The sequence below is a fragment of the Neovison vison genome, chromosome 13, assembly GCF_020171115.1.
Source record: "Neovison vison isolate M4711 chromosome 13, ASM_NN_V1, whole genome shotgun sequence".
NCBI lineage: Eukaryota > Metazoa > Chordata > Mammalia > Carnivora > Mustelidae > Neogale > Neogale vison.
In genome coordinates this window covers 116488820-116505096 of record NC_058103.1, presented here as the reverse complement: position 1 = coordinate 116505096, position 16277 = coordinate 116488820, and the positions used below count along the sequence as shown (strand labels likewise).

Genomic DNA, 16277 nt, shown 5'->3' with positions numbered 1-16277 from the left:
CTTGTGGTCATTCTCAGAGCTGGAGTCTTGGGGGTGGGGACAGAACCCTCCGGAGGACAGGACCAGCCAAGGAGGCTCTGGTGCTGTCCTGAACGCTGGGCGTTCTGGCAGCTGTGCTTGGTGAGGAAATGGACACAGGTTTGTGCTGGGGCTTCTCTGAGGACCAGCCCAGGACCTTCATATGTAGCTTTCAAACAAATTTATAAAAATTCATCAAATCCAGCATGATTCTGCCTATTGCCTGCCTTCCCCTCCCCGCTTTGTTAAACAGCCACTTGTCCCCACTTTGGTCTGGTCTCCAGAGAGCTTTGTAACTGATTTGAATAAAAACACTAGGGCAGGCCTTGGCACAGCATTGCAGACCCACCCCGCCTCTTCCTTTGAGAACAGGGAAGGGGGAGGTTTGGACAGGACTGTGGGAGCCGCCCCTTCCCTCAGTGGGTGACAGTGGGTGCCACCTCCTTCTCTCCTCAAAGGCACCCATCCTGTGCCAAAATCACACAGGTTTCAAGGAGACCCACAGGTTTCAAGTCCTGCCAGCATCACTCAGGGTTGTGGGCTGAGGAGGAGGCAGTCCCCATCTCTGCCTGGTGCCCTGGTGCTCGGCCCGGGTAAGACTCTGGATTCCAAATCCCAGCCTGAGAAGGCACGCTGTCGTCAAACACCCAGATGACTGCATAGACTTGTCCCACCTTGCGAGAGGCACGTTTCCATGCGAGGAGGCAGGGACTGGCGCTGTGAGCACCTATCATGTGAACGAGGGGCTTCAGTTCACAAGGGTCAGCCTGGGAAACCTGCTCAGTGTGAGCTTCACTTCAAAGAGGTTGCCTGCAAGCTGGAGGGCACCCAGGATGCGGCAGGATCTTGACACCAGTTCATTAAAAGAGGCAGACTGCTTAGCCTGGAGAAGCATAGACTCCTGGGGGACCAGATCACACTCTTCAAAGAGCAGAGGCCAACATCAGAGGGAGAATGGAGGAGAGATAGGGTTATTTGTACATGTATATGTGGAGCGGCCATAGGCTTATGGATTTTTAGAGCTGAACAGACCCCCTCAAGGCCAACGCCCTCTGTATGCACAATAAAGGGAAGTTGGCCACCTATGGGCAGGTGTCCATTTTTTTAGTTTTTGTGAATCCATGTGTAGTCAGTCACATGCTCACCTACACACACAGCTCTAGCTTAAAGCAGATCACTCTGAGCGGCAGGTGCTTGTCGAGAAGTCCCATCAGAGGGATAAAACTTAACCCATCACCAGCAGAACTTGCTTCAAGCACTGTATCCCAAACCAGGAGACCACTCCAACCCGCCATTCACAGAAACTGCAGGCTTTGCTGGCTAGTAGGCCTGCCAACATGTCGCATGGCTGCCACCTGCCAGTGTCCCCACAACCAGCACAGGAGGCTTGCCAGGGTCGCCCTGCAGCCCCAGATGGTGGAGCCAGGAGGCTGGGGGCACAGAGACGGTGGGCTCAGGGTGAGGCGGTCACTTCTATCTGTTGTGGCCATGGAGCCACGGGACAGGGGGCATCTGGTGGTAGTGAGCTTCCTGTCAGGGCACAGCAAGTAAGACCACCTGTGGTGGATGTTGTTAAGGACAATCCTGTCCCGGGTGGGCAGTTGAGAGACACCTCTGTGGTCTCAGCCTATTTGGAAATTCCACGATGTTCTTGTTCTCAGAACTCTGGGAATGGGTGATGTGGAAGCAGAGGGTGTAGAGAGATGATGTTCACCCAAACCTCAATGAATCAGGATAATCTGTCTGTCCTGCGGAGGCTCAGGAGAAAGAGAATGCGTCCTCAGGAGGGAGGTACCCAAATAGAGCATGTGTATTTATTTCTCCTGAAGCATCATCTTTTAGTAGCACATCGGACCACAGGCAAGGAATTGCTCTTAAGGGATTGTCAGTTACATGGATGGGGGGCCCCAAGAGACCCGTTATCCAAGCCCTCCCCACACCCCCAGCAGCCAGAGTGTCCATGGGGCTCTAAGATCCCAGGTTTCCGGCGCTGGCCCATCAAGCTTCGAGCCATGTTTGATTTAAAAATGGAAGAAGCGATGGCACTGGTCCCCCAGGCTGGAATGCAGACACGAAGGCCAGGTACCTTCCACCGTGAACTTGCAGATGATGTCTTAGGTGGAACCATAAGAGGAAAGGAATTCAGACCCTGCCAGGTATTTGCTGTCACTGGGTTTTGTCAGGCCTCTTACAGGAACTGCTGTCTGCTAATGAACTGACTTGCTCACTGCCTGGGCCACGGTCCCTGCCCTCTAAGAACATAAGCTTTATGAGGACGTGTAAGATCCCTAAAACTGGGACAGTATCTGCTACATAGCAGGTACCCAATGTTTGCACTGGCACAGAGGGACAGCGGCGCTGTGACAGTGCGGGTGGTGGGGAGTGCTAGAGCTGGGGAAGGGCCCTCTGCACTCTGGCTGCCTGGCATTCTCCTGTTCTTCCTCCCTCAACACGCTCCAACTACCCTGTAGAAAGGAGGGTGCCAAAAGGGCTCAGATGCTAGGCGGGAGCCCTGTCCAAGCCTGATGAGGGTAAATTCAAGGCAGATGGGCTCCATGGCTGCTGGCCCCTCCCTCTCCTCATTGCAATCCACAAGGGTGGCCAAAATCGAGTCCTCGTCACATATATGTGGCATAAAAGAATGAACGAATGGCTGGGTGCCCTGGTCGCAAGAACCTATGCCGAGCCCACCCCATTAGCCCCCAAACTGAAGTTCAAGATCCTGGAATCAAAGTGAGTCAGTTCTCAGCCAATTCACAAATAGTGTCACCAAGGAATGGTTTAGCCACAAAGAGATGGAGTTTCTGTGTATGCCAGTGCAGGTGTGAAACCGTCTGTTTGCACGTGTGTGTGTGTGTGTGTGTGTGTGTGAGCATGTGTCTGTGGATTGAGTGTGTGTGCCCATGAAAAGGTGTGTGTGTGTGTGTCCGCGTGTGCATGTCTGTGCATACGGGACCATCTGCGTGGCGGTACTCGCACGCGCTGGAGTGAGACAGCGTGCGTGCATGGAACTGTGTTGAATGCTTGGCTGCAGAATCTGAATTTCCTCTAGTACTATTTTTCCTGGTACACACCCAATCTTGATCCCTTTCTTTTCCTTTCTTCTCGGAAATCCATTAACGAAAGATTTTTTTTTTTTTTTTTTACCCGCCTCCAGGGGAAGGGGGGCTGGGGGAAGGGGAAGCTAAAATCACAAGGCCCAGATCAAAACACTCAGCCGCTAAATGAATTCGGCAGCGTTTTCCCGCATGACTTGGAGGGATAATTTAGTGAGGCCGCCAGCTGGAAGGAAAGGGATTAATTCTGCACTTAGCACAGCTCCGGTGAATAATTCATCACTGAGACCTTTGTGCCTAGCCCCTGGGCAACCGGGGAAGTGTCCTGTCCACCTGCCTGTTGCCTGCTGGGTCCCCCAGTGGCCTGACCAGGGGCACTTGATGCTCCTTTCCGTCCTCAGGACACATGTGTCCCCGTGAAGGGACAGGAGGCAGGGGGAGGTGAGGAAGGGCCAGGCAGTGGCCACTGACAGACTCTAGATACTGAGAAGAAGCTGTGGAGGTGTAAGATGCAGTCTGGGAAATGGGTGACTTTTTCTCCAAGGACCCTGCTTCTTTCTAGGGGCTGCTTCTGTGTCTTCCCCTCTCGGTACCTTCTTGGTCCTACACCTGGTGTGGTGGTGGTGGTGGTGGGAGTGAGGGTGGGTGTCAGGCTGTCTCTAACAAACTCTCTTTCACCAGGAATCAGAAGACAATGCGGAACATTCCACAAGCAGAAGTGCTGATGGGAAGTACTCACCGGAGGCCTTATGGGGACACGGACACAGTTTCAAGTGGCTACGTTCCCAGATACATGCTTCTTACCCCACACCATATAATTCTCTGTGTTCTCCACGGGTCAGGTCACAGGACCAAGTCTTACCCCAGCACTGGTGGCGATTTTTCCTGTTATGGGAAGCCGGTGGGAGAGGGCTGACCCAGACGTCGAGTGCCTGCCTGTAGCTCCTTCGTTCATGGTCCTGAACGGCCCACATCCTGGCTTTGTGCCTGTCTTAGCACCACAGACCAAAGAAGGGAAGAATTCCAGAAGGCACAGGCCAGGTGCACTGGAGCCAAATGACCGGGGTTCAACTGGGACTCAGAGTCCAGGGAGGGCTGGCTACAGGAAGAGATCCCATCCGTCTGGCAGGGTTTAGAGCCAGTGGTATCTTTCCACTTGGATCAACCCAGCTGTAGGAGGCAGGAGTCCAAAAATGGGCGCCCAATATTCCACACCCTAATCCCCAGGACCCATGCCTATGATGAGCTGTGACCCCTGTGATTATGTTACACGGCATGGCTGACCTTGAGTTGGGGACATTCTCAGAGTGGGCCTCTCCTAATCACATGAGCCCCTTTAAAGCAGAGGGTTTTCTCTGGCTGCTGACAAAGGAGAAAGAGTTTTGAAGTGTCGGGGGGATTTGACCTGCCTGCTGGCCATTGTGAGAAGGAATGTAGGTTACCTTTAGCAGCTGAGGTGACCCTTGGCTGGCAGGCAGCAAGGAAACAGGGACCTTGGTCCCACGACTGCAGGGAACTAGATTCTGACAACCCCCTAAATGAGCCTGGGAGCACACTCTTCCCCAGAACCTCAAGAAAGGAGCGTGACCTTGCCGGCATCTCAATTTGAGCCGTGCCATGTAAGACTGTCTACCCTCAGAAGTATGAGCCCATAAATGGGCATCATTTTAAGCTTCTAGGTTTGTAGTAGTTTGGTTCACAACAACAGAAGCTGAAATCCTAGTTCACCCTCGGAGAACCTTGATCCAAGTGAGCCAGGCTTGGCTTGGGTTGGGTTAGAGGCTGACTCCCAGGTCTGGGTGGCCCTCTGCTTTCAACTCTCCTCTTCCTAATCTCAGCTCTCGTCTCATTTTCCGGAGCCTCAAATCACCCTCAGACATTTCTATCCAAAGCAGCAGTCCCCTCCTTCCAGAAGCCCCTGACCCCAGCCAGCAATTGTGAAGGAGGGTGGAACCCACTGCAGGGCTATGGGACCTGGCACGTGACTGCCAGGCAGTCTTACCTCGGAGGAGAGCAGCTGGAAGGAGATATCCACTGTGGGGGCCTCACCATTGATGGTTTTCAGCTTGGTGTCCTGGGGAGGAGAGAGGAATAGTCAGCCTATGCTGGCCAGCGTAGCTTCTGCCTCTGATCTGCCCACTATTCCAGATTCCCCAAGAAGGGGCCTGCTGGGGCCTCTGCCTGGGAATTGAGAGGGAGGCAAGAGCTGGTCCCCCGCCTCTGCTCACCCTCCCTGCCTTGAACTTCTCTCCTCAACTCCACTGAAGACCTCCTGGAGGACTGGGGGAACTCCCATTGACTGAGGTCTATTACAACATGATGGCCAGAGAAAAAGTTGGCATAGAAATAAATGATGTATTTATCATATATATATATATATATATAATATATACATATATATAGTCTCTGTAAGATTTAATACATTATTATATATTACATATAATATACAATTCATTATTATATATAATATATATTCTTTTCTAAGTACTTTACATGTACTTCCTCAAAAAAAAGTCTCACATCAACCCTCTGAGAAAAATTCCATTACTATGACCCCATTTATCAGACAAGGAAACTGAGGCACCAGGACTTTAATTTTCCCATGGTCATATAATATGGTAAGGGGTGGAACCAGCATTTGGACCCACATAGTCAGGCTCTAGAGACTGGGCTCTTGGCTCTCTTGTCACACAGACCCTATATAGGCATGTTGTTCCCATATTAAAGATGGGCACTCCAAGGTTCAGAAAGTCTAAGAAACTTGCCTAGTTGCACAGTAAGAACTAGGGCAAGTAAGGATTTAAACCCAAGTCTCTCTGGTTAAAGGCCAGAGCTCTTGCCACCGTCCCATGGGGCCTCCCTGTGTTTCTCCTCACACTGCTCAGGGCAGCAGCTGAGGGGAGCGCCTTATACCTGACTGAGGTTGGCTTCCGTGGTGGGGGCCCTGTGGGTGGGGGTGGAAGCTACTGGAGAAGCCAGTCACTGGCGTCAGTGGGGCAAGATGGAACAGGGTGGGCTGGGGCAGGAATGGGCACCTGGCATGGGCTCTGGTCAGGGCGGGGCACTCACGGTGATGGGAAGCTTCTCCACACGCAGCCCATTCACACCCTTCCCTGCCAGCATCTTGCGGTACAAACGGCTCTTTAGCGGCAACACGGAGACGCCCAAGGGCTTGCTGAGAGTCCATGGCTCACTGCCTTTCACTGTAGGGGTAGGACCAGCTGGGACTCCCACCAAAGCCCCCACCCGAGACCCCTAGGATCCCAGTGTGGCGGCCCCGGCAGGCACCCCAGTCCTTCAGTACCCAACATCCAGTCATCTCCTGCCTCTCCGTTCCTGCCTCCTGGCCTTGCCCTGCACAACTCTCCTCCTTCTCTGAACGTGGCTCTGTGAATTCAAGACCAACTTTCCACATATTCTGTGCTTCTGGGCGTGTATACGGATCTCCCCTGTCTCTGGCCTTGGGGGCTCTTTACTCTCTCCATGTGGAACTCAGACTCTACATAGATCAGTGGGTCTCTGAATCCAGTTTCCCCTCTATGCTGTGAGCCCTGGGGGAATCTGTCCCTCCCTCCTCACTGACAGGTCCGTGGGGATGGGGTAAGGCATGGGTCTAATATGGGAATAAGACCAATGTGTGCTGGCCCGTGCCAAGGAACAAGGACTAGGAAGCCAGCCAGGAGCTCCTCCACCTGCCCGCATGCACTGGAACCGGGTCCCCTTCACCCACCCCCGCAGAGGGCAGAGGCAGGTGGTCTGAGCACCCTTGGCACGTGTGTCCTGAGGCACGGCTGCCCTCGCACCGCACCCAAGGGACACTCACTGGAAGCCGAGGAGTAGTACTCCAGCACCAGGGCTGTGTCTTCCGAGAAGTTGGTGGCTCCGTCTCGGCCTTGGAAGAGGAAGGATTGGTTCCATAAAGGCAGCTCTGGGGGTCCCGCTGGCTTGGATAGCTGAAAGGAGATAGTGGAAGTAGACAGTGGGGCCATAGCTTCTCCCCAGTGAAGGGATGTCAAGACATGGCCGTCTGTGTGTCTACACATGTCACAAATGTTTGTCCCAATTGTTAAAAAGCAACATGCGTGTAATAAATGAATTGTGGAAAACACAGAAAAGTAGAACGCTTAAAAAGAAAAACCTAGGGCCTGGTGGCTTAGTCAGTTAAACATCTGGTTCTTGATCTCTGTCTGGGTCTTGTTCTCAGGGTCATAAGTTCAAGTCCCAAGTTGGGCTGGGTGTGGAGCCTTCTTAAAACAAAACCAAACACAAACATCCCCCCAAACACACCAAATTCCTACACTAAAGACAACTATCCTAGGACAGCGTGTTTCTTTCTAGTTTTTTGCTAAGCCTACTTTGTAGATAATTGTGATCCTAACATCCTATGTTTTTCATTTACTGTGAAAACCTAAGTATATCCAGAGTCACAAATAACGCTCGTTATCCGTGATCTTTGTAGCTGCAGGGTTTTTTTGATCATGTCCAGGAGCCCTGGTTTCTCCCTTCCCATGTTTTCCTAGAATAGTTCTGTATTGAATATTGTTTGATGTGGATTTCTGAATCTCAGATTAATTCCCAAGGACCCAAAGTGGAAATGCTGAATTAAAGGACGTGCACTTTGGGGCGCCTAAGTGGCTCTGTCAGTTAAGTGTCTGTCTTCAGCTCAGGTTATGATTCCAGAGTCCTGGCATTGAGTCCCACATTGGACTCCTTGGTTAATGGGGAGCATGCTTCTCCCTCTGCCTCTGCCTGCCGCTCCCCCTGCTTGTGCACTCTCTCTCTCTGTTTGACAAATAAGTAAATAAACTCTTTAAAAAAACAAAAAAGGATATACATTTTAAGGCACTACAGTATTGACCAGAGTCCCTGAATAAGGGGCTCCAGAAGACATTCCCAAGGATGGCCACTAAAGCCGTCTCGCAGGAAGCAGGACCCGAGGAAGGCTCTGAAGTAAGATTTGGCAGGGCGAAGGGAAGGAGGGGGGCCTTCTGGCTGGGAAAATCACCCAGGACAACAGTGGAGGCGGCTCCAAGCATGGCAAGGGTTGAGGATGCCTGGAATAAGGAGGGACTGCAGGTGGAGGATGTCGAGCAGCTGCAAAGGCTGCAAAGAAGGTGGGGAGTGGGGAATGGACCATAATGGCGTCGGCCAGCAGCCCCGCACGGTCGGTCCCAACACAGGGAGGGACTGGGATCACCGGGGCAGACTCTTCCAGAGGCAGCCTGGCCTCTGTCCCCAGCCAGGAGCTGTCAGCAACAGCAGCACCAGCTCCCACCTCCCGCTCCCCTGCGGGAACCAGTCATTGCTCAGAAAGGTCAGCACAAATGCTCCGCTGGCTCCAGGAGCTATTGATGCCGGATCTCGAAATATCAGTGTGGGTCTACCCACCCCCACCAGCAGTGGCAGGGCTCTGATGCATGTCACACTAATGTGTCTGCTCTGGTTCTCTGAGGCCCCGCCTGAGGCTCAGCTGTGTCCACTTTGGCCCCTGCCCCTGGGGACATGGGGTGCAGTCACTTTGGGGGCCGGGGGTCCTGAACACAGGGACAGGGACTGGGGTGATGGGACTGTTCCTGAGAACAGGCTCTGGAGGTCGCTCAGGGATAGCCACTTGGCCCCAGGTCAGGCTAGAGAGGCTGCCTCCAGGTTCTGTGGGGCTTGGAAATGGTCTTTCAGGATTGATCCCCAAACCATGCCCGTCCCAGAGCCACCCCACTGAGTGCCAGAGGAGGCTTCCCATTGCCTGGACCACTGCCAAGCCCTGAGGCACTCAAGGAGGACCTGTGACTCAGTCCCTTGCTGCCCCTATGCCTTGCTCCCACCCTGGACGGGGGGAGGGCATTTAATGGATGCTGGCTGTCCTCTCTGGGGCCTATTAATGTGTCTAAATGGAGTCTACAGAACAAGAAATAGTGCCTGACTGCTCAGGAAGGATAGGTCTTTCCCTGAATGGTTTCCCAGGATGAGTCCTCCAAGAGAGATCCCTTCAAACCTACAGCTGGGGAGAGAGGGTGTCTTGTGGGTGGGGGAGGGGGAAGGAATCAAGTTTAAACCACCTCTGGAGTCTGACGCCAGGGCCCTGGTAAAGGTGTTGGTGGCATGTGTGGGGGGGGAGGGTTGGGGGCAGGGTGTGGGGCGGGGAAGCCATTGACCACAGAGGCTAATGGGAAAGGCCACTGCAGGCTGTGGAATTAAGGAATGTGATTAACCTTCAGCTGTGATCTTCAGCAAAGCCATTAACCCCTGGCCACTGAGGCAGCCCTGCCTTCCCTAGGAGCAGAGGTTTCATTACATGGGCCCGTGGGCCCTCCTTCCATTTCCCCTGGGCCCACCACACCCACACCCCTACCTAACACTACCTGCTCCACCCATCCTGGGAAGGGTAGCTGCCAGCAGCTGATGCTGGGGGGCCTCAAGGGAGCTAGGATACACGGGCTCTGGGCCCAGGTTTTCCTCAAACTTGCTGCATGACCTCTGGCAAGTCCCTTCCCCTGCTGGAACCTGAGATGTCATTGTCCACTGGGAAATATCTTCTGCCCTATGCCTTGGGGGCTATTGTGCAGGCTGAAGGAGAAAATGGATGCCTTGCCTTCAAGACCAAAGTTCAACTGAACTCAGCTGATGCTGACTGGGGTTGTCCATGCTCTACACCTCAGGGGTGCTGTTGGGTCTTTGGGGGAGCTAGAGTCAGACCTTGTTCCCTCTCGAGCTCACCATCTTCCCAGGTGATAGGACACACACAAACACTCCTATGATCCATGCGGAGGTCTAAGCAAGTTGTGGGTTGTGGGTGCTGGGGTGTTGGAGAAGAAAGCAACGACCCTTGACTGGGAAGGGAGGATCTGTGGGAGGAGGGCCATTCCAGGCTGAGTGCAGCAGAGGGGGAGGCTGGCAGCCCAGAGAGGAAAGCATGCGTGTGGAGCACAGCTGGGCATCCAGAGAACCTGCAGAAAGCCTGTGGGGGTTGGGGCCGTGAGCCAGGAGGCTCCAGGGGATGAGGCCTTGTGTCCCCGGCTGCCAGGGAGGGCTTCAACCTGTCCAGGGTCCAGGGGAAGGGTCTAGAGCTGGGCCAGGCTTGCCATGGCTGCTTCTCACAGGCTGAGCTGGAGATACCTGAGTGGAGGCGCTGCGGTGGTCCATAAGAGACGAGGCCAGCACGAGGGCAAGGTCTGCGGGATGGAAAGGGGTCCCGTGACAGCCTGGGGACCGACTGGCCGAGGGGGCTGAGACAGGGGAGACGACGGTGGGCACAGACAACTTCTCTGCTTCTGTTTCATCAGCCGGGAGCTCTGCCTCAGTTCTATAAGGAGGGCAGGCCAACGGGAGCAGCCTGATGGGCAGTGCCCCCCGCCCCACAAATGTGCGGGATGCAGGGTACGACTAATTCCTAAGTCCCACCCTATTTCGGGCCCATGGGCCCAACTATCCCTTCACTGACCAGTTTTGCCATCATCAGCAGTTCCCAGAGGGGTGACGCAGACACTATGCCCTTCAACCATTTCTGTCTGTCTGTCTCTAACCAACAGAACCCGCTTTGGTCCGGGTGCCACCGCAGATGATGCCACGCCCCTTCTCAGTGACTGGCTGAGAGCAGGGCATGTGATCCAATTCTGGCCAATGAGACCAGAGGGGAGGTCTGCTCCGGGTGCGAGGTTTCCAGCGCTTCAGAAAAGCCAGGGGTGAGAAGGGGAGGCTCGCTCTCTCGGGTCCTGGTCCTGTCTGGATGAGGGTGCCGCGAACATTTTGCCTCCATGAGCTGTTAGTCAACTGAAGATGGCAATTCAGTGGTGCTGGAGAGATCCTGAGTCCTGAGGACGTTGTTGAGATGGTGCATTAACCGATTCTGGCAGCATCCTATGCGGGGGACCTCTCGCCAAGCGTAACAAGTAACAAGGCATCTTTAGAGCTTAAGTCCACGGGGTTACTTGTAGCCAAATATAACAAGGGCAGTGGTGAGGCTGGCTTCAGGGGGCATCCGACAGTAGGGGAGGGGCAGCTCTGAAAGGGACGAGCCCCCTGAACCTCCGCCCTGGGCTTGGACGCTGTGCCCAGCTGAGCCCTTCAGGGCCTTCTAACAGCCCAGTAAAGGTAGGAATCTGGAGCTGCAGAAATTGAGAAGGCTGCCAAAGGTCACGTAGCTACTAAGTCACAGAGCAGGGGTCAAACCCAGGTGGATCAGGCCCTCAAATCCCCGGCCGCAGTGCTTTGCCATGGGGCGGGGGGGCCGGGAGTGGGCAGCTGGTGGGAAACCACGGCGACTCCAGACACCGCCACCCCTCAACTCAGGTAAGGACCCCGAAGTGTGGAAGGGGCGGGAGGGGGTAATGTCAGCCCGTGACTGGTATCCTTTCAGGTAGAGTTCCGCCCACTCCTATCTTGTACCACAGAAGCCCCGCCCCTGTCCCTCACTTCCAGGAGTTCTCATCCTGGCCCAATTGCCATGTTGTCTAGTGAACGTCAACAAATGTCTGCCATCACTGGACCGTGGGCCTTGAGTCTCACCCATGCACGAGGCACTGGAGGCAAGGCTCTGTAGCTAGGGGCAGCTCCACTACCAAGACTGGTTCGGCAGCAAAGACAGCCAGAGACTGCCGGATAGGGAGGGGGCTTCCTCATTAAGGCAGCCAGCGCCTCCTGCCCCTTGGGACTACCTGCTGATTGGTTCATAATTTTCTGGGCAAATGCAGGGCCATGTGTGAGATGACTCTGGGGAAATCAGGCCAAGGATTGGTTTGGGTTTGAAGCCTCTGTCCCCAGGGTCCCCCCCTTGTCCCACCCCTCCTTGCCACCATCACTCTTGTCTGTGTCTGAGCCTTCAAATGCCCTTGCCTTTAAACGAAGTCTGGGGACTCAAGGGGGTGCCTCATTCTGTATTTGCCATGCCAGACATGAACAGTGGTAGGCAGACAACAGGAAGGACTTCCCAGGCACCCCTGTCTTCTTCAAGTCCTCTAGGAATGTTGGGACCATCATGTGGGGCAAGCTCCAGCTGAAGTAGACACGATGGGAACGGACTGATCTGGCCATTCCCTGGCACCCAGCCACAGTCTGCACACCCCACCCCAACATCTTCAATGTTCTGTGCATCCTATCTCCGCTCCTGTGATCTTGTTTTCTATCGCCCTGCACCATCCGTCCCCTCTAAAAAACCCAAGAGTCTTTTGTGTGGATACCGACCCTAATTCCCCAGACTTCACATCTCTCTTGCCTCAAATAAAAAAAAATTGTTTTTATTGTGGTAAAATATATGCAACATGAACTGTCCCATTTTAACCATCTTTAGATGCACAATTCAGTGGCATTAAGTACATTCACTATGTTGTATAACCATCACCACTATTTCTGGAACTTTCTTATTAACCTAAACAGGAAAGTCTGTACCTATTAAACAAGAACACCTTGCTGTCCCCTTCCCCTAGTCCCTGGCAACCACCATTCTCCTTTCTGGCTCTATGAATTTGCTTACTCTAGGAACCTCATCTAAGTGGCTTCAGACCATATTTGTCATTCTGTGTCTTGTCTCCTCTGATATTTCCAGCTCTGACCGTCCCACTGGCTTTGTTATTACATTACACATTATATTGTGTCAATGTTTGGGTTTTTCATGCGTGGGATACCCATCTTCACTAGACCAGGAGCGCCCCGAGGGCAGCTCCTCCATAGCACAGAGAGGCTTGGCTCTGGGTAGTAGCCGGTTCAGTAAATTCCTTAACAGTCCAGGGACTGAGGGAGTGAATCAACCCGTGGGTGAGACACTAGAGGTACGAGTCCAGTGACAGGGTGTGTGGGGGAAGGAGCCATACCTGAGGGCACCCGTTCTGGCTGACCCGAGGAACATCAAAGTACATCACAGATGAGACAGGAAAGGAGAGTCGGGTGATGGGCAGCCCTACGAACGCTGGGTCCTGCTTTACCTGATGGACCCTGGGGAGGCAAGGAGACGTGGGTCAACCCACGAGTGTAACAGGTGCCCAGGGCTCTGGGCTCTGTGCCCCAGCTCAGCAGCCAAGGGCTCCCACGAAGATGGACTGTGGACTGATATGAGAGAGGACGAGGGGGCCGGGGCCTGGATACTGGGACAGGGGGTGGATCGCTGGCCCAAGCCTTGGGAAAGTTCAACCAAGTCAGGAGACGGGCTGCAGCTCCCAGGCTCCCTTCCCCATGACTCACTGTGGCCTGGGCCACACCTGAATGCCCCAGCGACCCCCATCTTTAAAAAGCCTTGCCTTTGGAAGTCCTTGCCAGAATGACCCACTCTGCAGTGGCAGTTCTGGTTTAGGCTTGGTGGGGCACAGAAGCTGCAACTGCAGGATTTGGGGGGCAGGAGGCTGTGAGCATGTGGCGCATGTGCTGAGCGTTTAGGAGGGCCAGGAGTGAGTGAATCAATCAGCTTCATTCCCTCAACAAGCAAGGAGTGTTCCCAGGTCATCGGAACTCAACAGATGGTGTGTAGTGGAGTCCCGTCGGGCCATCAGAGTCAGCGGAAGTGACAGAGCAGACAGCTGACCCCCAGGAGTTGGTGCTGTCACAGAGGACAGTGCTGTGTGACCTCCAGTGACCAAACTACCCTCAGGAAGGGCATCTGTCTGAGGACTGCAAACCCACCCAACCCCAAAGGTCATCTGGGGAGGAGGGTCATGAGCTTCACGTGGGGCCCCGGAGACCCTCGGAGGGTAAGGAAGGGGACTGGTGGGCAAGGCTAACAATCATGAGGTCATGTGAGCTAACCCACAGGCGGCCTTCTTTGGGGACAACCACTGGCTGGAGGCTTGGCCTTGCACTAGAATAGGAGGGGGTACTGGGATGTGGTGGGTATGGGATGGGGAGGCAGGTCTGGAGGAGCTAAGGACTGCTCTCCTCCTCCAGCTACTGGCTCCTCTGCAGCCTGCTCTCGAGAGACTTCTGAGGCACCCCTTTCCATGGACCGTGGGCAACCTCCTGGGACCTCAGGCCCAGGGGGAGGTTTGAAAGGCCTTGTGGAGGATAGGTTTCTAGGGCTCTTGGGATCATGGTCTGTGGTGACAATGACAGCCTTTTGCCTCCTCTGACCTCTGCCCTCCTTGCCCTCCCCTTGTCCACAGCCACCTGGGCCCCACTCACTTAAAATCACTGTAGTTGGGAACCACCCTGGCAATGACCACCATGGGGTGTGGGTTGTTGACCAGGGGCTCGTTGACTCCCCGGAGGAAGACCTGGGGAAGAGAAGAGGCAGGTGAACCTTGGGTAATTTGGGGCCCTCTTGGGGACAGGGCCAACCCAGCTGCCATCTTTTGCCCCAATAATGAGCTCATCCCTGACTCCATCTGTCTCACTTGTTTCATTCTCTGCCGCCCTCCTTCAGGCTCTGGGCTAGGCATTGGGAAGGCAGGGGGAGAAGACACAGATTCTGTTCCCACACACCTCCACTGCCAATCCAAGAGACTCCTGATCTGGCTCCTGGCCGTCGCCCCTTACCCACAGAATGGTCTCACACTTACCCCTCTACCCTCACCCTAACTCCCCCAGCTGTGATTCCTGTGGCTCCTTTTACTTCTTTGACCTCCATCACTGGCCTCTATTCTTCACCCAACCCATCCCTTTCCCAGGCAATTTGATACATGATGGCAAAAACTGCTTTTGTAAAAATGAATTGAACTATGTCATTCCCCTGCTTGAGACCAGGAATGACCATACTCCCACTGCCATTAGAGTGAATTCTGTCATTCTTACCATCATGGCCAAAGCCTGCATGTTTTGGCCTGTCTGCCCTTGGCCCACATCTCCACCAATCCCCAACTCCTGCTTTGTTCCAGCCTCTTTTGTCTCACCCCTTCAACATGCTGATTTGTTTCTGCCTCAGGGCCTTTGCACAGGATGATCCCTCTGCCTAGATTCAACATCCCCACCTCCAGTGACTCAGTGGCAATGGGCTCCTTCTTTTCCTTCAGGACTTAAATGTCACCACCTCTGGCAGGCCTTCTGTGACCAGTCTTACTAAAAGCAGCCCACCCCATTCGCTAGCCCCTGGATTGCCTCTTCCATAGCATTCATCATGGCCTGTGTTCATTCTCATTTCTTTCTTGTTCATGTTCTGCCCATCTGAGTAGAACCCAGGCTCCACAGGCGTGGGGACCATGTCTGCCTTGTTCACTGCTGTTTCTCCAGCTGTTAACAAATGTCCCTGGCACAGAGTAGGAGCTCGGTTTCTGTTTTGGGGAAAAATGAGCTCCACTGATGGAGAAGAGTGGAGGACAGGGGAGGGAGATGCTGAGTGTGCTTCGGAGCCAGAGAGAGAGATAGAACCTCTGATGCCTGGGACGGGGGGAAGAGGGGCCAGGCAGGGGCCTCAGGGAGAGGCTGGGCTTGAGCTGTCCTTGGAGGGTAGAAGGGATCCTAACTATGGGGTGCTCAGGGGAGGAAAAATAGAAAGAGAAGGGGCTGTGAACACAGCTGAAGGGCTCCTCGCAACAGCTGGGTCACTATGTCCCTGTGGCCGGTCCTGATCCACTCTGGACCTTTGGATCCCAGCTCGTACACTGAAGGGTGGGACCATACTGTCTCTGGTCCTCCTAGTTCTGACCTGCAATGGGAGGACAGTGCCTGGGAGCTGGGGCTTCCTCTGGCTCTTCTCTCTTTCCTCCTCCCTGAGCACTCCCTCCTGGGCCCCTCTGCCAGGACCCATCTTAGCTGGTGGCCTGTAAGGCCTTCAAATAATAGTGCTTAGGGCCATTCAGCACTAACGGGGGCCCCTGGAGACTGACTCCCTGCCCTAGATTCAAAGGACTGGATCTGGTGAAGGTGATTCAAACTTTGGGTGGGGGCAGGAGTCTGGGCGGAGGGAGTCCGCTGCGGAGGTGTCAGGCCCTCATGCTCACAGGGACACCAACAGGTGTAGGGACTGAAAGCAGGTCTCTGAAAGGTTGAGGGATGATGGCTAATTTACACCTGGTCCGTGCTGCATGGTCAGGTGTGAATGAGACAGCTGCTGCAGCACACCAGCTCATGACAGCTGGTAAGCGACGGAAGCAATTTCTCTGCCCACTGTGCTCTCCAGTCTGCTCTCTGGACCAGAAGTGGGGGGCATCTGTGCTGGGGACAGGGAGTGGGCACACTGCTGGAGACCCTACTAGGTAAGTCTGGGGCTGGGGTAGGCATGGGGCAGATCGTCGGAGACCCCTGCAGGCCGGGGTTCTGCTGGGTCTTAAGGGTATGTCCTTCTCACTG

At 54.3% G+C, this 16277-nt stretch overlaps 1 protein-coding gene across 1 annotated transcript in view; it reads right to left on the bottom strand.

Moving 5' to 3' along the window:
- The window catches only part of CCDC33 (coiled-coil domain containing 33), a 101335-nt gene that overhangs the window by 44037 nt on the left and 41021 nt on the right, over positions 1-16277 (bottom strand). Inside the window, exons 8-12 of the mRNA XM_044230237.1 lie at positions 14175-14266; positions 12878-12998; positions 6898-7027; positions 6144-6277; positions 5077-5148 (exon numbers count right to left, since the gene is read on the bottom strand). Of these exons, the coding sequence (XP_044086172.1) occupies positions 5077-5148; positions 6144-6277; positions 6898-7027; positions 12878-12998; positions 14175-14266 (549 nt within the window). The remainder of the gene's footprint in view (positions 1-5076; positions 5149-6143; positions 6278-6897; positions 7028-12877; positions 12999-14174; positions 14267-16277) is intronic.